This window comes from Chiloscyllium punctatum, chromosome 16 (genome assembly GCF_047496795.1).
Source record: "Chiloscyllium punctatum isolate Juve2018m chromosome 16, sChiPun1.3, whole genome shotgun sequence".
Classification (NCBI taxonomy): domain Eukaryota; kingdom Metazoa; phylum Chordata; class Chondrichthyes; order Orectolobiformes; family Hemiscylliidae; genus Chiloscyllium; species Chiloscyllium punctatum.
In genome coordinates this window covers 10,549,326-10,569,587 of record NC_092754.1, presented here as the reverse complement: position 1 = coordinate 10,569,587, position 20,262 = coordinate 10,549,326, and the positions used below count along the sequence as shown (strand labels likewise).

The 20,262-nt window shown below is 40.5% G+C and overlaps 1 protein-coding gene across 4 annotated transcripts in view; it reads right to left on the bottom strand.

Moving 5' to 3' along the window:
* The window catches only part of ptpn11b (protein tyrosine phosphatase non-receptor type 11b), a 134,680-nt gene that overhangs the window by 2,514 nt on the left and 111,904 nt on the right, over positions 1 to 20,262 (bottom strand). For 2 of the 4 annotated variants that reach the window (XM_072586206.1, XM_072586208.1), the window contains exons 12-15: positions 19,238 to 19,305; positions 13,148 to 13,299; positions 8,516 to 8,613; positions 2,124 to 2,224 (exon numbers count right to left, since the gene is read on the bottom strand). In XM_072586206.1, coding sequence (XP_072442307.1) covers positions 2,143 to 2,224; positions 8,516 to 8,613; positions 13,148 to 13,299; positions 19,238 to 19,305 — 400 coding nt within the window. In that variant the 3' untranslated portion in view covers positions 2,124 to 2,142. Of the gene's footprint in view, positions 1 to 2,120; positions 2,225 to 8,515; positions 8,614 to 13,147; positions 13,300 to 19,237; positions 19,306 to 20,262 lie in introns of those variants that run through there. The other 2 variants (XM_072586207.1, XM_072586209.1) reach the window with 2 other exon arrangements.

Below are 20,262 nucleotides of genomic sequence, written 5' to 3'. Positions count from 1 at the left end.
AACATTTATTAAATAGACATTGCAAAATCTTATGACTTAATCCTTCATCACTATACAAATAAATCTGATTAGTAATCAAAGTTTGCTACATAAATGCAAAAGCAGCTCAAAGCTTATTTATAACACAAAGATTGATATAAAAAAAAAATTAAAATTTGCAAAGTGACATTTAGAATTTATTTATCCTCATCGTTAAAGTACCTTCAAACCTAAGTAGGGAAAAGAAACATTACAGTTGGTTGGGAGGGGAGTGGCAGCTGCAAAAATTCAAATCACAGGAGAAGAAAGAGGTTTCTAAAATATTCCCTGAGGAAGTGAGATAGAGCAGTTTCAGGGGATTGTTTGAGAGTAGTGTAGTATAAGCAGTAAGGTAAAGAGAGGATGGATGTGGTGGGAATTGAGGTAAGCCAGAGGAACTCTGTTTGGAGTGAGGAAATGATTCAGTTTGTAAAGATTTGAAGAGTTATGAAATTGTGACATCCAGAAGGCGGCAGTGTGTGTGTGGGACAGTTTACATGAAAGGCATGGTTAACTATTTGTCTATTCTTTCATTAGGAACAGATAAAGCAGAGTAATGCATGCAGAAAAATTAAGTTTGATTGAAAAGAAACAGCACTTGTGTGTAGAAATTGAGTTCCAGGGGAAGAGATTTAAGTAGGGTTGTAGACAATGAGAAACTTAAAGGATTTTAAGAGGATTGGTAGGAATAGTAAAGGATGGGTTGCACAAATGAAGATCTGGTGGCATTAGGACACAGACATAATACAGTCTGAGACTGCTGTCTATCGTGATCTGGCTGGTGGGCTAAATAATCAGGCAGTGAGGCATGATAAAAGGCTAAGAGTTATCAGCAATGTCCTCTTTAAGCTGTGTGGTCATCCAGCCATCCAAAGGTTCTGTGGATGTTGATCATGTGCCAATGCACTGATTTCTGCTTCTGGATGTGGAGGTCTACACAGTGGCAGGTCAAGTTATAGGGAAAACACATTAACAGCACCAAAGCAGGTCTCAAAGCAGGTCATCTTGTTGATGCTCACCTCCAGCCATGAGTTGGTAAAACCTTTGTTTGAAGAAACAGACATTCTACACCTTAATGCAGAGGGAACAATAGTTATTGTCCCACTGAATTAGGTTGGAAGGGAGAACTCGTGCCAGACTTAGTTGGTGTGTATCAAAAGGAGAGAAAGGATGGGGAGAGAGCTGGAGAAATTGGCCATCAGTGAGAATGAGGAGGGTGTGCCAAGCAGGCTGAGATAAAAAGTAGGGAGGAGCGACTTGGGGGAGGGGTGTTGGGAATGCGATAAGTGGAAGGAGGTTAAGGTGAGGGTGATAGGCAGGAGAGGGGTTGGCGACGGAGAGGTCGGGAAGATGATTGCAGAACCTCTCCAGCCTATCATCCTCACCTTAACCTACCTCCTTCCACCTATCGCATTCCCAATGCCCCTCCCCCAAGTCCCTCCTCCCTACCTTTTATCTTAGCCTGCTTGGCACACTCTCCTCATTCCTGAAGAAGGGCTTATGCCCAAAACGTCGATTCTCCTGCTCCTTTGATGCTGCCTGACCTGCTGCGCTTTTCCAGGAACACATTTTTCAGCTCTGATCTCCAGCAGCTGCAGTCCTCACTTTCTCCCAGCAGTGAGAATGGCAGGCAGTTGCATGAATGTTAGGAGTGAGAAAAGCAGCATAGTTTTGGAGACTGCTTGGATTAATTAATGCTGAATATTAGAGTACTACCCAGTTGCAGAGGTCAAGGAAGAAACAGAATAGAGACAACACTGGAATTCAGCAGGAAAGTATTGCAATTAAGGCAGGGAGATATAACTGGGTATGATGTAATGCAGAAGGGAAGGGTACAGTGAACGAACTGCTTTAAAAAAAAAAGAACAAGGAGGTAAGGTCTATAATGGTTACACCAAAAACAAGTGAAATAGAGACAGTAGGGTGTTCAGGTCAGAAGAAAGCATCCAAGACATGAATGCACTTCAGAAGGAACATTTCACAACAGTGTGGGTGATAACACTTACAAAATAGTGGCATATAAAAATATAGGAGCATGTGCATTACAAATAAAGAAAGAGTTTTTAAGTAACTTGTATTGTTAATATACTTATTATACATACAACCTCTCTACCCTTGGTGCTTTTATCTCTTTGTGTTGCTACTTCCCGATGATTTCGGACTTTTGATGTTTAAATTTTCATACAGACAGGATGGTTCTTTCAACCTTTAGGAAAGGGAAAAAAAAGACGACTTGTAACTCTGCAACTTCGCATGAATGTATCTATAAATTGCTTAACACAAGAGCACTGAGGGTTTGTAAATCATTTGCATCTTTTGTATACTTGACAGTGACAGAATATTTCCTTGGGGGTGTGGTCCCACAATTGAATGATTCATTATAAAGTACAAAATTAACATGGACACTCAAATGAACCATGTCAGAAGTCACATGACACCAGGTTATAATCCAACAATTTTATTTGAAATCACAAGCTTTCAGAGTGTTGCTCTCTCATCAGGTGAAGTCCTGACAAAGCTTGTGATTTCAAATAAACCTGTTGGACTATAACTTGGTGTCATGTGCCTCGGATTTTGTCCAGCCTCAACCAATACTGGCACTTCCTCATCAAATAAACCATTACACATTTAGGAAGCAATGAGTAAGGTAAATGATGAGAAAACTTCAGATTTGAAGTCTTTTAATGTGGTTGCATTTGAGAAATGCCGGATTCTGTAATATAATATTCTCACAAAGACAAAGAATATTTGAATGTATGGGTTCTACGCTGCATATCACCTACCCATTTCCTCTGGTATTTTAATCACAGGCAAGAAGCGACCATGCCTTGAGTGATGTTTTTTGCAGGCTGACAGGGGTCCCTCCTGTTTGAGCACCCTATGAACTGTCATGTATTAAATTACACATGGCTTGAGATGCAGCCCTATCAGTTCCTATACCTCTCTCCTTTGCGAATTCTGCAGCAAAGCCAGGTACGTGTAGTCAAGTCATGAGAAACATTAGAAATCCTAAACTAGCTAAGCCGCTGGTCCTCTCAATGGCTTCTCTCTGCTGATGCTGAGAACAGCTTATTCCCTTCTTCGCACATGAACATGCAGAAGGACTGTTGGATTGATCACCTTTCCCAGCTTAGATAGATCCAGCCATATAGGTTGAATGCTACTGTCACTTTTGTGGCCACTGGCAGCGATATAATTCTGCAATACAATTCCAAAGAACGGTCACTGGTCCTGATATGTTGGCTCTGTTTTCTCTTCATGGACGCTGCTGGACCCAAGTTTCTCCAGCAATTTCTGTTTTTTGTTTGTTTCAGATCCAGCATCCATTTTCTTTGTTTCACATTATGGCCACCTCAATGTCAAACCGGAGTCATAGAGTCCTAGAGATGTACAGCATGGAAACAGACCCTTCGGTCCAACCTGTCCATGCTGACCAGATATCCTGACCCAATCTAGTCCCACTTGCCAGCACCCGGCCCATATCACCTCAATTTCAAACCTGGGTCACCGCAGGCAGTATTCTTTGGGTTAGGTGACGGCGAGAGCATAGTCTGGAAAATCCCTTAGTGGGTCGGCAACCCTCCACTTCCGTTTTCACGGAGCGTCGTTCCCTTCTCAGTGGTTCCTGCTGTATTTGCTGTACATGTTGTAGGTCTAGAGGTGCTGCAATCACATCAAGTTCTCCTCCAAGCTACATACCACTATGACTCAGAACTATATTGCTGTTCCATCATTGCTGCAGAGTGAACATCATGGACCTCCTTTAACATGAGTACAGTGGGCATACCTACACCGTGGACTGCAGTGCTTCAAGGTAGTGGCCTTTTCAAATGTAATTAAGGAACAGCAATAAATTCTGGGTTCACATCTTAATACTGATAAAAAAAACCCTTTTTTCTTGCACCGTTGGGTCCTCTAGCTTCCTGAATATGGACAGTAGCTCACCGTAAAACCTGTTAAAGCAAGCCACAGTATTTGCACTAACTTTACAGCAGAGGTCAGACCAAAGCACTTCACCTGGATACCAGACCCTTGAAATCATGCTGGTGGGGGTCCTTTGTGTTGCTGAACATGTCAGTGAACAGTAATTAGCAGATCTGCTCATTGCACAGATGTTTGTCAAGTGTTAGGAGGCAAGACTACAATCAAATCAGATATGGCCATACTGAATGGCAGATCAGGGTCGACTATTCCTTCTCCCATTTTCTATGCTTTTACGTGATATCCATGAAATCAATTGAATAGCTGATTGACTTCATTATCAGCTTTCTCCTTACATGCCCAACAAACTGTTTTGGTACCAGTATGCTGGTTGGGGTGGGTAGTGGGGTGTAGAATATACTTCAATGCCAGAAGCATCCAGAATAAGGTGGGTGAAGTTGCAGCATGGGTTGGTACCTGGGACTTCAATGTTGTGGCCATTTTGGAGACATGGATAGAGCAGGGACAGGAATGGTTGTTGCAGGTTCTGGGATTTAGATGTTTCAATAAGAACAGAGAGGATAGTAAAACAGGGGGAGGTGGCATTGTTAGTCAAGGACAGTAGTACAGTGGCAGAAAGGACATTTGAAGACTTGTCTACTGAGGTAGTATGGGCTGAGATTAGAAACAGGAAAGGAGAGGTCACCCTGTTGGGAGTTTTCTATAAGCCTCCAAATATTTCCAGAGATGTAGAGGAAAGGATAGCAAATATTATTCTGGATAGGTGGTGAGTGTAACAGGGTGGTTCTTCTGGGGGACTTTAACTTTCCAAGTACTTTAGATGGGTCAGTTTTTGTCCAATGTGTGCTGGAGGGTTTCCTGACACAGTATGTAGAAAAGCCAACAAGGCGCGAGGCTACATTGGGTTTGGTACTGGGTAATGAACCTGACCAGGTGTTCATTTGGAGGGAGGAGAGTACTTTGGTGGTAGTGACCACAATTTGGTTATGTTTACTTTAGTGATAGAAAAGGACAGGTTAAAAAAAATGCAGGGCAAGAGTTATTGCTGGGGGAAAGGCAATTATGATGCGATTAGGCAAGATTTAGGATGCATAGGATGGGGTAGGAAACTGCAGGGGATGGGCACAATTGAAATGTAGAGCCTATTCAAGGAACAGCTACTGCGTGCCCTTGGTAAGTATGTACCTGTCAGGCTTTTATTGGCAGAGGAATTGAGTTTCAGAGCCACGAGGCTATGCTGCAGCTGTATGAAACTCTGGTGCAGTATTGCGTACAGTTCTGGTCACTGCATTATAGGAAGGACGTGGAAGCTTTGGAAAGGGTTTAGAGGAGATTTACTAAGATTTTGCCTGGTATGGAGGGAAGGTTTTATGATGAAGGCTGAGAGACATGAGGCTGTTTTCATCAGAGAGAAGAAGGTTGAGAGGTGACTTAACAGAGACATACAAGATAATCAGAGGGTTAGGTAGGGTGGACAATTAGTGCCTTTTTCCTTGGATGGTGATAGCTAGCAAGAGTGGACATAGCTTTAAATTGAGGGGTGATAGATATAGGACACACGTCAGAGGTAGTTGCTTTACTCAGAGTAGTAATGGCATGGACGCACTGCCTGCAACAGTCGTAAACTCGCCAACTTTAAGGGAATTTAAATGGTCATTGGATAAACATGGATGAAAATGGAATAGTGTAGGATAGATGGGGTTCAGATTGGTTCCACAAACTGGCAGAATGTCAGGGGCCGAAGGGCCTATATTGCGCTGTAATGTTCTAATATCTATGTAAACTGCCAGCATGTCCTACTCTATTTTATTGCTTCTGGTTCTGGTGAACCATTAAAATGTCATTTTGCAGTCCTGCCAATTAACAAAATCCAAAACCTAGATCTTACACTGAGTGACATTATTGCACAAAAGTTCACAAAGTCAGGAGTCTGAACTCTGCAAGAGTTGGTAATCTGTTTGAATCCCCTCTTAAACTTTGCATATAAGGGATATCCTACAGTACTTCCCAGTCCAGAGAGTAGGTTTTACTTTGCAAATTGCGTCCAATTTCAGTTAAAATTTTGCAAACAACTGGGATAATGATAAAGAATATCATTTCCTCAACTATTCCCAATTTCCATATTGGCAAATGTAAGATCTATAGTAACTCACAAATTGGGTAGAGTTTTAGAACTTAATTTATAAAGAGTCTTAAAAATATTTATTGATTAATTTAAATGCTAAGTGGATTTTGATTAATACAGGTCATTCTGCTATACCAGGTGTCTTATTAATGCAAATTCGCTGTAACGCGATTGACAAATTGGGGACACTTTCTAAAGTGCGAACTTTTAAAGCGTGTATTGGTTATAACATGATTTCAGTCCCATTAGTTTAAATGGTGCTGCTACTAGCTAATTTTCTTATAACATGGGATTGCACGAGAACAGAATTACAGCGTTATGACAGAACCGACTGTACAACTGAAATTGGGTTGATCGTGAAAAATAAAGCTTTTTAAAATTGTCTGGTTAACGAATTGTGATGAAGCTGATCATAAATTATTGAAATGACAAAAATATACAGTGAACCATTTGCCACTTATAGTGACACGCACCAGTCCATTTCTGATTAAGTTAATAAAAATATATACATTCAAAAGCTTTTAACACATGTCAATTAGTGTATTCTGGGTGAGGTACGGCCAGTTCTGTGGGTGGGGTCAACTGCTGGACAGTGTTTCTTACAGTGTCATAAACGATCATGGACTTAATATCTGTTGGATGTGATTTGCACGTGAAGTCCACATTTTTGTTTTATTCAATCACACGAGGCTGGCCAGGCCAACACTGATACAAGTTCAAGATGATGGCAAAGTAGCAGGGCTGCATGTGAGCTCTTGCCTGGGGCTTCCATCTGCTTTCTCTTTTTTTTCCCTTTTGCTTCTGCTTATTTTTTTCCCTGTGGCAGGTGGGTCGACAGCAATGGTGGGGCAGTGAGAGCAGGCCATGTGCAGAGTGGTTACCCAGATTCTATTGGGTACTGGAGACAGCAACAGCACGGACATCCTCCCGGCAATGGCAACAAAGTTCCTCCAGCGATCAGGGATAGCAGTGGACTTTTCAAGATGGCGGTGATATCGGCAGCCGAAGTGGGGCCTCTTGGTGGCCTGGCTTACAGTGGAGCCATGGACTCCTAGTGGCAGTAGCCCATGCCAACCAGATATCCTAAACTAATCTAATCCCATTTGCCAGCATTTAGCCCATATCCCTCAACTTTTCCTATTTTATACACTGTAATTGTACCAGCCCCCACCACTTCCTCTGGCAGCTTATTCCATACACGCACCACCCTCTGTTTAAAAAGGTGCCCCTTAAGTCCCTTTTATATCTTTCCCCTCTCAGTCTAAACCTATGTCCTCTAGTTCTGGACTCCCCCACCCCAGGGAAAAAGACTTTGTCTGTTAATCCTATCGATGCCCCTCTTGATTTTATAAATCTCTATAAAAGGTAACCCCTCAGCTTCTGACGCTCCAGGGAAAACAGCCCCAGCCTATTCAGCCTTTCCCGATCGTTCAAATCCTCCAACCCTGGCAACATCTTTGTAAATCTTTTCTGACCCCTTTCAATTTTCACAACATCTTTCCAATAGGAAGGAGACTAGAACTGCATACAATATTCCAAAAGTGGTCTAACCTATGTCCTGTACAGTGCAACATTGTCTCCCAACTCCTATAGTCAATACTCTGACCAATAAAGGAAAGCATACCAAATGCCTTCTTCACTATCCTATCTACTGGAGACTCTACTTTCAAGGAACTATGCACCTGCACTCCAAGGTCTCTTTCTTCAGCAACACTCCCTCGGACCTTACCATTAAGTGTATAAGTCCTGCTCTGATTTGCTTTTCCAAAATGCAGCACCTCACATTTATCTGAATTAAACTCCATCTGCCACTCCTCAGCCCAATGGCCCATCTGATCAAGATCCTGTTGTAATCTGAGGTAACCTTCTTCACTGTCCACTACACCTGCAATTTTGGTGTCATCTGCAAACTTACTAATTACTTTTCGAATTCTTTTCCTAAGAATTTCTTCTTGAAAATCTGTACCTTTGTACTGAAGATCATGCCATAACGTGGCAACTTGTAGACTTTTCACTGTACTCATTTGAGTACATGTGACAATAAAGCTTCAATTCATTCTAGGAATTCAAAGATTTTGACTCACAACATAGAAGAGCTGTAACATATTTCAAGTCAGCATGGTCCGTGACTTGGAGGTGAACCTGCACGTAATGGTGTTCCCACGAATCTCCTGCCCTTGTCCTTTTAAATAGTGGTGGTCATGGGTTTGGATGTTGCTGTCTTAGGAGCTTTGGTAAATTTCTATGGTACATTTTGTGGTGCATACTTCTACTGAGCTTTGGTGGTGAAGGGAGAAATTTTTCTTGTGCTAATGTGACTTTAAGTTGAACTATGCTGTACAAATGTGAAATCTAGTGGAAAATGCAAGCTTAAATCTGCAAAATGCTTTGACAGAATTTCTTCAGTCTACCACAAACAGAATTACTTACGTTGAAAAAGCTCGAGATGGTGCAGGATATCTTTTGTTTTTTGCTTTATCCGTAAGATAGTGGATATTTGAATACTCTCGTTCCTTTGTTTTGTTTTTCTGGAAGAAATAATATTCAAATGCTCAAAAGTCATCAGTAGTCTAGCCAAATATTTACAAAATGTTTACAAGATGTTTACAACATATTGCCTCCACTTTAAAAATATATTCTCTTTTGTTTAGTTCACTCTAAAAGGTTTGATCACTTTTTTTCTATTCATGCTATCATCGAATGTGATTTGGTGATTTCAGAAGGCAGTTACGAGCTGACCACATTGCTATGACCAAATAAGGGTGGCAGATTTCATTACCTAAAGGACATTACTTAAATGCCCTTATTCCTTGGTACTTTCCTTTTTTCATCTCATGGCTTTAAGCAGACAGTGGAATTAAATGGTTGTGAATGGGTGGGGGCTGTGTAAATGTTGCCTGACAGTCAAAGACATAACTGACTTTTGAAATGTCAATACAGGGCAACTTGGATCAGCAAAAGAAAAATTCACATTTCACATAGCCATTGACAAAGTCCAAGGCTCAAGGAGCTAAACCTACTGGCCATGTTTCTAAAAAAAAATTGTCATTGCTGTCTGTCTGTAGACACGAATAATCTCTCATAAAAGTTGATCTCCGATTTTTGGACAAAAACTATGTATTTTACATTTAACTCACATATGTTGACAGCTGAATTTTAGCTGAAAAATTCCAAACTCTCTAATTGGAAAAAAGCAATGTATCCTGAATGATACGCTAAAGAACCTCACAATAGTCCCTGCCCACTGACTACCTGTGAATTGCTCAGAAAGTTTAAACTTCTGATGGACATCTGGAATTCTCTGAAGTTTCTTACTCTAATTCAGAGTTGGAAACTTTGGATGGTTCTAACTCACTTGCCTGAATAGTTACGCAGGAAGAATTGAAGCCTGTTCTTACTCAGGGGTGACTCAAACAGACCCTCTCTGAAACCCATACATTTCTACCCTGCTGAACCATGACATCTTCATCCTTTTTGACCTGACCAGATCATTCCACCCAACGCGGTTCAAACTTCTCTCCACAGCTTCTCAACAAGGCTTTCAGAAATTCCTCACTTATTCAAATATTCTGTAAAAGAGACTGTGGCTTGGCTTTCTCGGTGATCCTATACAATTCAGCTGGAATGAAGATGCGCTTCTCATTTCTGTAGCCTCTGGGCTACAGAACTTGGGCCCAGAAGTGCAGAGTATATGACAAGAAAGTAGTGCAGGAGCTGTAATCATACAGCAATTGGTGTTTTCAGAAGATTTGAGCCATAGTATCAAGAAGGAACTGAAGATTCAAAGCACTGTTCAAAATTAATTAGATTTGAACAGCACCTAAAACATCAAGATATTGGATAAGAACTTTTGAGATTGAAGGAAGTTCTGAATACAGCTTAAATTGATGTCTAAGAATAATCATGCAGAGTAAATCCCGAAATTGCGGCTGCATTTGGAAAGTGAAGTTGCAAAACATATCTATTACAATTATTATAATGGATTCAGTTCCTTAGAGATATCACTAAATTTTCACTTTGAAATAAAAATAGGAAATAAGTATTCCAGATTTCAAAGCAAGCCCTGAATGGTGTAGCAGGCTAATGAAGACAAACAATTTTGTTTAATGATGATTGCTGACGAAGGTGATGTTGATGACAAATGTGATGCCATTTATGAAGCAGATTGGGATGTATTATTTTGTCTGAAGATAATAAGGAGAGAGAGTTTTTGGGTTTTTGATGTGTTCAGTGGGTGTTATGTTGCTGAGTAGCATTCCTTCCTGCATTTTGAAAAACACTTAAATAAATTGCATGAAAATGCAGATACAGCTTTTTCTGATTATTTGAAAAAAATTGATGAATTTAGTGGATACAAAATAATCTGTTTCCATTGGGCTATTATTTATAAAAAGTTAATAAGTGTTTTTCCCCTCCTTTTGCACTGTATTTGTGGTCAGCATTGACCAGAGAGTCTTTGACCAGGTAACTCTACAAAGTGCTAGTTGATTGAACATCATTTCTGCTTTCTACTGGTTGATTGATAGGTTTCGTGCTTGTTCAGGAATTACCTACAAATCGTTTCAAACATGTATGTTTACAAAATATTTACAAAATCATCATATAATTTTTATAAATATAAAAGTGGGAAGTCCAAATGTAATGTGACAGGGAGAAGATAGCAGTTTTAGATATACATACAGATCTCCCATGGAATGTGTTTACATTTGGATGTACTCTCGGAGAAAAGATCTGGCATGACATTAGCGATACACATTGAATGCACAACTGAAGACCGTAAAACCTTTGCTTATGGAGGACATCTAACACACCTCAGACTGGCTCCCTGCGCAGCTGGATTCCACCAGATTAACATTTGATAGCCAGCCTGTCACTCTCAGTGAAAACTGTGTCAACACTTTGTGCCCAACTTAGAACAATCATTCCAAAAAACTAGCAAACCAAAGAATGGGTTTGTCCTCCTCTGTCTTATAACAGCACAAGTTTCTCTCAATCTGAAGAATAACAGCACTTTTTGGCTGCTTACTATAACATTCGCTATACATTAACCTAAACTCTATTTTGAAACCGTTCTGGTCAGCTGCGTGCATGCTTACTGCAAATAAACATCACAGTAACCAGTTGGGCTGAAGGAAGAAGAACATCAACACTTTCAAAGTTTTGCTGATTAAAACAGAGACAGTAGGCAACTTTCTTGCCCAAGATCTGGCGTTTTATTATATTCTAGCTGCACACATCTAATAGGTGGACTAAACAACTTTAGCAGCAAAAGCTGAATGGAATCCATGGCTGTGGTCACATTATTTATACAAATACATATTAATAACATCCATCCAGTAGACTGTGATGTAAATAATTATATCAGAGGTCTGGGCTCTCTTAAACATTGGGTAACTTGTTGATGTCTGGGTGCGGAGGGAAGGGAGGGATGGCATGGACCTGGAGGGGTAGCAGCCTAGGGATGGAATTTTTGTGGAATTTGGAGAAGTGGTTATGCTTCTTTGACCCCTCCCAAAAAAGGTAATTATTAACTTAATTAGGGTCTCTCTAGCTTAACCTCAATTGAAATAATACAGACCACCATGGAGTGTGCAATGCCCAGTTTGTGTCTTAATTTGGGAACTGGGCTCCCACGTCAATCAGGCAGCACTGCTCTGCATGTTAAAAGAGCTCACCAATGAAACAAGCAGGTCTTTGGGAATACTTTTTCAAGGCAGGAATATTTCCTGCGATGGCTTCCTCTCCTGCGCGATTTCTGGTGGTTTCTTTCATTTTGCTTTGTTAACAACAACTCTTTCTCCACAATCTGAGGAAAGACATCAAAATGTTCATTCCTTGGCTTGTGTTTAAGTTAGGAGGGAAAATAGGGAATCAATTTAGGGTTTCACCATGCAGAAAGCATGATGAACAAATCCTGAGATGGTAGTTTAATTCTGGAAGATCCTATTTATAAAAGGATACTTGCAACTCTCAGGAGATCTAGGTCACCTCCATTAACTGCAACCCTGAGTTTAAATCCCATCATGATGTACTTAATTAAATCTGGAATTAAAAATCTAGCAATGTGGATAATCCTGACTACCAGAGAAATCCCTCTCTCTCTTTTTGTTTGTAGAGTGCGTGAAAGAGGGAAAAAAAACTAATCACCCCCACCAGGTCTGGCCTATGCAAGTCTCCAAACCAAAGCAATGTCATTGACTTTTAACTGTCTAGCAAGCCATTCAATTACATCTCAAGCACAGATAAAATCAATGATCAGAAACAATGCCCCCCTTAATGAATAAAAAATAAATTGATATGAATTGTTCATGTGTCAATTCTCACACTGGCTGCTGTTTACTCCTCTCTTTGCATCTATTGTAATTTCTTTTCTTGAAGACTTTCATAGTTGAATATATACCTTAATAACCAGTTGTTTTTTTTAAATAAAAAAAAGTGAAAAATGTATTTGGTGGCACATTGCATGATTATAGCTAGTGGAAGGTTACTCCTTGATTAGGGTAGAAATTGCACAATTTATGAAAAATGCATCATGCCCAAGTTATGTTTTAAAGCATGTTTAAATCTGATTTTTGCCAAAGAGCAGCTAACACATTTAGCATAATATAGGCATACAATAAGAACAACTTTGATCAAAATCATAGAAATTGTGTCAACAGATGAGAGTTTACTGCTACTGCAGTGTGCAGATAGTGCTGAAATATTTAAAGATCCAAATTAGATAACACACCAATGCGTGTTTTGAACGGAAAGAAAGTTATTAAAATAGTTCTAATTTTAGACAACACTATACATATATGATTTAGGAGATTTCAGCTGATCTATTCTTGATCTAAATTAGGTTTGCACATTCAAATGCTGTAACATTTTGGTTAATATAAAGTTAAATACTTTGAAAACCAGTCTTTTCTGTCAATATTTATGCCACAAAAAAAAATAGTTCTCCCTGTTTATTATAATGACATGAATGGGTTCTAAAAGTTTTACTAAGCAGTGTAAAAGGACTTGGTCTTTTCTATTGAAAGTGTTAACATTTTCCAAATTGGTAAGAGATATAACTACCTGTTCCTCCTGTAGTCTTTTTTGAACTGTCTCAATATATTGCTGTACAGCCATGTATATGAATTTATACTGAGCCTCTGTCTGTACCATGCCTGATCTTTGTTTTCGTACCATTTGAATCGTTTTAGGGATGTCGATATCACAGTCCAAACCTACAGAAGTGGGGAAGAAAAGACAGTTCCTGAATCTTGAACAAAGGCTTACAAAACATGTTTTCAGCCAGAACACAACAGTCATAGAAGTTTTGTCTAACAGTGTGTGCTTGTTTTGATCAGATTTTGAAATTAACATTGAAATTTCAAAGGAGATACTCCTAATGCACTGTCATAACTTCAGTAGAAAATCAGTAAAAACAGCAGATTTCTCTTCCTAAATATGTATTTCCACACTTATTGTTATTCCACACTGAACTTGATGTCATTATTGAATACTATTTGTTGTGATCTACAATGTAGCAGATGCTGAGGCAATCTAGAAGGTGCTTTAACATTTGGCAGCTTTGTAGTTTGATTGGAGAAGTACATATCTTTATGTGAGTGAAGTGTACAATTTATGATTCTGCTTTGGGACAATTAAAAACTGTCTCCGCAACGTATAGGAAAATGATGTTTGGGCACTGCTTATCCAGAAGCAAAACTGAAGCTGTGTCAAATATAAAATCAGAGGGTGGATAGTAAGAGCCTTTCTCCTTGGATGGTGATGGCTAGCATGAGGGGACACAGCTTTAAATTGAGGGGAGATAGGTATAGGACAGATGTCAGAGGTAGTTTCTTTACTCCAAGAAGTAGGGGCGTGGAACACACTGCCTGCAACCATAGTAGACTTGTCAACTTTTAAGGGCATTTAAATGGTCAAATGGATAAACATATAGATGAAAATGGAACAGTGTAAGATGGATGGGCTTCAGATTGGTTCCACAGGTCAGTGCAACATAGAGGGCCGAAGGACCTGTACTGCGCTCTAATATTCTAAAAGTATCTCAAGTTCTCATTCCCTTAATTGAATACAGTTTCACAAACCTCATTTAGAGTCAGAGTTATCCCGCTCAGAAACAGAACTATTGGTCCAATTTGCCCGCACCCAGACATCCCAATCTGAGACAGTCCCATTTTCCAGCATTTGGATTCTATCTCACTAAACCCTTTCTATTCATGTATCTATCCAGATGCCTTCTAAATGTTGTAATTGTACCTGTCTCCACCTCTGGGGGAACTCGCTCCATACACCCATCAGCCTCTGCATGAGAGAATTACCCTTCAGGTCCTTTTAAATCTACCCCCTTTCACCATATCAGTAAGTATTGTTTGCTTTTTTCTTTATGGTTGAGCAGACATCAACTTCGGCCTCCTCCTGCTCTTTCCTCTCTTCCCCCACTCCCTCCATAACCCAAGGCATTTGTCTCTGGTGCTGGTAAGTCTTTGTGGTTGCTGAGAACTAGATGCTCTCAAAAGATATAGGATGTTTGTTTTCTTATATGCATGCATAATATGATGGCCTAAATAGTCAACTGTCCTGTATGATTTTCTGCATGGCTTGCTTTCGTAAAATCTATTTTCGAAGTTCTTTTATAATGTCTTTCTCTCAGTCTACCATCTAGTTTGTTGGGTGCACTGAACTACAAGATTCTACATGTTGCCAGGGACAGATTCAAATTTCTGATATTAAACATGGAAGCAAATATTTTAAAAAGGAGACAAGAGGAAACACATTTAGAAAGAGATGGAAGATGAAAGACAAGACAGATGGAAAAATAGCATGCATTATCAAAAATTAAACACGAATAAAAATGAATTTCACACTTGAGTGGAAGCAATGTAATTGGCCCAGCAGTTTTAAAATCCACCACATAGTCAGAAATGACACATTTCACCTCAAATAAAAGTATCTCAGGGTGTGAGCAGCAGAGAGGTGAATGAAACAAAATTGGCTGGATTTAATTCTCCCCTGCTGCTGATCCAATCTAACTTCCTAACTCTGCAATTATACTATTGACAGAATAATTTTAAGTGACCAGCCCACCAGGGTGTAAATTGTGCCTATGTCCACTTAAGGGCCTTATCCTGCTGGTTTCTCTGCACAGGTTATGACAAGGAAGTAGTCTCTCCTTGACAGACCTCCTTGAGTATTCCTGCTGCACATGCTGCTTGCCCCCATGCCCCATCAAACCCCAATCACCATGCAGCTCACCGACCCTCTCTTATTGACTCTGAAACACTGAAAGATCTGATCCATTGGCTCTTACAGTCAAGTGAAGAACCTGCACTAGCAGCTTGGTGTTACTGGAACATTGAGAGAATCCAGTCTCTGACTGGTCTGGCAGTTCTGAGGTGCGAATTCACATCCATAATGGGCAGAACTCCTGCCTCTAGCCTATTAACAGCCAAATGGTCATTAAACACTTGCAGGGCAGTGTTCTTTCTCTGGTGGTTTGCTTTGCACAGAGGTTCAGAATGTTTGGAAAGACAAGCCAGGGAACTATAGACCAGTGAGCCTGACCTCAGTGGTAGGCAAGTTGTTGGAGGGAATCCCGAGGGACAGGAGGTACATGTATTTGGAAAGGCAAGGACTGATTAGGGATAGTCAACATAGCTTCGTGCGTGGGAAATCATGTCTCACAAACTTGATTGAGTTTTTTGAAGAAGTAACAAAAAAGATTAATGAGGGCAAAGCAGTAGATGTGATCTATATGGACTTCAGTAAGGTGTTTGACAAGTTTCCCCATGGGAGACTGATTATTCCATGAGATCTAACCTTGCTAAAGGAAGAACTAGCCATTTGGATATAGAACTGGCTCAAAGGCAGAAGACAGAGGGTGGTGGTGGAGGGTTGTTTTTCAGACTGGAGGCCTGTGACCAGTGGAGTGCACAAGGATCGGTGCTAGGTCCTCTACTTTTTGTCATTTACATAAATGATTTGGATGCGAGCATAAGAGGTACAGTTAGTAAGTTTACAGATGACCCCAAAATTGGAGGTGTAGTGGATAGCGAAGAGGGTTACCTCAGATTACAACAGGATCTGGACCAGATGGGCCAATGGGCTGAGAAGTAGCAGATGGAGTTTAATTCAGATAAATGAGAGGTGCTGCATTTTGGGAAAGCAAATCTTAGCAGGACTTATGCACTTAATAGTAAGGTCCTAAAGAGTGTTGCTGAACAAAGAGACCTTGGAGTGCAGGTTCATAGCTCCTTGAAAATGGAGTCGCAGGTAGATAGGATCGTGAAGAAGGCGTTTGGTATGCTTTCCTTTATTGGTCAGCGTATTGAGTACAGGAGTTGGGAGGTCATATTGGGCTGTCCAGGACATTGCTTAGGCCACTGTTGGAATATTGCGTGCAATTCTGGTCTCCTTCCTGTCAGAAAGATGTTGTGAAACTTGGAAAGGGTTCAGAAAAGATTTACAAGGATGTTGCCAGGGTTGGAGGATTTGAGCTACAGGGAGAGGCTGAACAGGCTGGGGCTGCTTTCTCTGGAGTGTCGGAGGCTGAGGGGTGACCTTATAGATGTTTACAAAATTATGAGGGGGATGGATAAATAGACAAAGTCTTTTCCCTGGGATCGGGGAGTCCAGAACGAGAAGTTTAGGGTGAGAGGGGAAAGATATAAAAGAGACCTAAGGGTTAACATTTTCACACAGAGGGTAGTAAGTGTATGGAATGAGCTGCCAGAGGATGTAGTGGAGACTGGTACAATTGCAACATTTAAGAGGCATTTGGATGGGTATATGAATATGAAGGGTTTGGAGGGATATGGGCCGGCGCTGGCAGATGGGACTAGATTGGGTTGGGATATCTGGTCAGCGTGGACAAGTTGGACTGAAGGGTCTGTTGCCATGCTGTACATCTCTATGACTCTATAACTAAAATGATGTAGCTTATAATGGACACATGAAGTGAAACAGTTTCTTCTCTGCTATATTGGGGAGATTCTCTCTCTCCCACATTGAATTTCAAGTTTAAAATAAATGAATCTCCTTTGGGTTAATGGGCAGCTGAATCAAACAGATTTCAAATTTGAGAATTAGCTGTCTCAGTCAATGACAAGGGTGTCAAATAAGAACTCAAATTCAGGAGGAAAATTTGCAAGGATTTCCTTGATGTTTGCTTTGCTTGAATATCATTATTAGTGTCAAGATTAAAACTTGAATAATACGCACTAGGACAATGAACGAGGAAAATATCATGGACGTATGCAATAAGGAATAAATGGAGTTAATGTGAACAATTTGCACAAATGAGTTGGTGTTTGGAGTGCTACTGTGGACAGCTGTCATTACAGATGAGACGTGAGCCATTTTGAGACCAGACCTCATTTAATTTGACCTGGTAAAATGGACTTGAGCAAGGCATTTGATAACGTTCCCCATAGTAGGCTCGTTCAGAAGGTCAGGAGGAATGGGATACAGAGAAATTTAGCTGTCTGGATACAGAATTGGCTGGTTGACAGAAGACAGTGAATGGTAGTGGAAGGAAAGTATTCTAACTGGAAGTCAGTGGTGAGTGGTGTTCCACAGGGCTCTGCTCTTGGCCCTCTACTCTTTGCAATTTTTATTAAATGACTTGGATGAGGAGATTGAAGGATGGGTTAGCAAATTTGCAGACGACACAAAGGTTGGAGGTGTCATTGACAGTATAGAGGACTGTTGTAGGCTGCAGCGTGACATTGACAGGATGCAGAGATGGGCTGAGAGGTGGCAGATGGAGGTCAACCTGGATAAATGCAAAGTGATGCATTTTGGAAGGTCGAACTTGAAAGTTGAGTACAGGATTAAAGACAGGATTCTTGGCAGTGTGGAGGAATAATGGGATCTTGGTGTGCAGGTACATAGATCCCTTAAAATGGTCACCCAAGTGGACAGGGTTGTTAAGAAAACATATGGTGTTTTGGCTTTCATTAACAGGGGGATGGAGTTTCAGAGCCATAAGATCTTGTTGCAGCTCTATAAAACTTTGGTTAGACCGCACTTGGAATACTGTGTCCAGTTCTGGTCGCCCTATTATAGGAAAGATGTGGATGCTTTGGAGAGGGTTTAGAGGAGGTTTACCAGGATGCTGCCTGGACTGGAGGGCTTATCTTACGAAAAGAGGTTGATTGAGCTCGGACGTTTTTCATTGGAAAAAAGGAGGAAGAGAGGGGACCTAAGTGAGTACAAGATAATGAGAGGCATAGATAGAGTTGATAGCCAGAGACTTTTTTTCCAGGGTAGAAATTGTTAACACGAGGGGTCATAGTTTTAAGCTGTTTGGTGGAAAGTATAGATGGGATATCAGAGGCAGGTTCTTTACGCAGAGAGTTGTGGGAGCACGGAATGTGTTGCGAGCAGCAGTTGTGGAAGCGAGGTCATTGGGGATATTTAAGAGACTGCTGGACGTGCATATGGTCACAGAAATTTGAGGGTTCGTACATTAGGTTTACTTTACATGAGGATCAATGGTCGGCACAACACTGTGGGCTGAAGGGTCTGTTCTGTGCTGTACTGTTCTATGTTCTATGTTCTAAACTGCACTTGACAAAGCAAAGTTTACAGTCCAGACCTAGGGTAGGTGAGTGAAGACAATGAGCAGCTTCCTGAAGTATTTTTCTGGGACTAGGAGTAGCAAACCAGCAGCAAGAAAAGGTGGCACTGTTTTCTGGTGATCTTTTGAGAAACCTCATTTAGTCTATCAGTTTGGTTGTTCAATCCAATCCAACTGCCAGTACACATGTTATACCTGCTGGTCAATTTATATCAAAAATTACAATTGAGATAGTATGTACATTATTGGACCCAGATATCAGGCATCAATCAAAAGACCCTATCATGCTGCTGTGGCATCACCAGGAATTTACTGGCCCAACATGATGGTTGGGCTGTTATTGCCCCAATTACCATAGGTCAAATCCAAACTTTTGTCTTTAGAAAAGGAAAGTGAGCAGAGATAATGAATAGTAATAACACTTGAGAGAAATGTTCATTCGGAAACCATGAATAGTATGAGAGACAATTATCTACTTTCTTTCAAGCATAACAAATGATTCAAAATCTAACTGGAGTTTAAATGACTCAATACACTGTTTATTAATCTTATTTTTATCTGGCTTGACTGTTTCTTACCTTGTCTGTTAATGTCAGCTACCAACATATCTATAACAATTATGGTTCCTGTTCTTCCAATTCCAGCACTGAAGGAGGAAAAATGATGTTAGTAGGAAAGTAGGTTATATGGAGATTAACATTCGAGCAGCTTTGATTGGAGTTCTAGCATTGAGAACGAGTGTGGAGAGTGCCGATTGCCTTAAGATTGATAGTGAACCATAAGGGCCACAATTTCACAGGTCAAAAAGGATATGGGATAAGGGGAGAAGAAACCCAGGTCCTACAGGATTCCAACCATGTTGAGTCTTATCTCAAATGTGAGCAGTTTTGGTGTTGCAATCCACTTCCATCAACAGAGGGCTCAGAGATCGGTAAGGAACGCCTCACCATCAAACAGTTCCTTGGTTCTTGCATATTTGAATTATTGTGGTTTGCCCATATTTTAAAATGATATATTTAGAAAGAAGGCAGTTCAGATACTTAAATAGAAAACCAAAGAATTTGGACAGCTTGCAGCCAGTTAAATATGCCAGGACTTTTCCAGTTGTTCAACCCATAATATGTAGACCAGAGGAACATCATTAACCATGAGTGCCTCTGACAGATACCATGTGACCTGGGACCCATTATGGCACCAGCCTTGTTCTAGAGGTGGGAAAAGTTCCTTGGGGGAAAGTGAAGTTGGGTCTACTCCAGAAAAATAAAACTGATGTGCTTCTATTTTATTCCTTTAAAAAGCACAAAAAAAGAATACCTTTCTTTGGAAGAGCAGGTGACCATCTAGGCCTGTATCTCTATTTGGCCTACATTCACAAAGTGGCTGTTCAGCACACCTTCTTCCAACAAGAATTCTGATCTTTACATTTGACCCACCCTGCACCTTGGTATGAAGTGGCGGAAACTTGTAGTGAAGAGTGGAATACTTCATTAGAGACTGACTCCAGAGTGCGACTCAAGCCAGTCCAAAGTAAATTTGCACTTTCCCATGAAGCTGCTGTCGGAGATACAAGGACGTATATGATCTACCAGGGCCAGAAAACTGA